This window comes from Myotis brandtii, unplaced genomic scaffold (assembly GCF_000412655.1).
Source record: "Myotis brandtii unplaced genomic scaffold, ASM41265v1 scaffold952, whole genome shotgun sequence".
Classification (NCBI taxonomy): Eukaryota; Metazoa; Chordata; class Mammalia; order Chiroptera; family Vespertilionidae; genus Myotis; species Myotis brandtii.
In genome coordinates, this window is record NW_005371930.1 from 448,857 (window position 1) to 449,187 (window position 331).

The 331-nt window shown below is 66.8% G+C and overlaps 1 protein-coding gene across 1 annotated transcript in view; it reads left to right on the forward strand.

Annotated features, from left to right (window-relative positions):
* CELSR1 (cadherin, EGF LAG seven-pass G-type receptor 1) overlaps window positions 1-331 on the forward strand; it is a 109,059-nt gene that overhangs the window by 104,591 nt on the left and 4,137 nt on the right. The window contains exon 30 of the mRNA XM_014533162.1: window positions 70-284. Coding sequence (XP_014388648.1) covers window positions 70-284 — 215 coding nt within the window. The remainder of the gene's footprint in view (window positions 1-69; window positions 285-331) is intronic.

Consider the following 331-nt stretch of genomic DNA (forward strand, 5'->3'; position numbering starts at 1 on the left):
TTACGGGTGCACCTGCCCAGGCGGCTCTCCGGGGGCCCCTCCCGGGGTGTGGCCCTCACCCCTGCTCTGATGTCCAGGACTCGCGGTGGGCCTGGACCCCCAGGGCTACGGGAACCCCGACTTCTGCTGGCTGTCCCTTCGAGACACCCTCATCTGGAGCTTTGTGGGGCCCATCGGGACGGTTATAATTGTGAGTACGGGGTGGGGAGGTCGCAGAACCTGCGATTCCCAAGGATGTGGGATGCTGGGGGGCCCTGGGCCAAAAGGGGTGTTGGGGCTCCTCTGAGCGGCCGCTGGGCAGGAAGGCTGGTCTCACGCCCAAGGCCGCTAT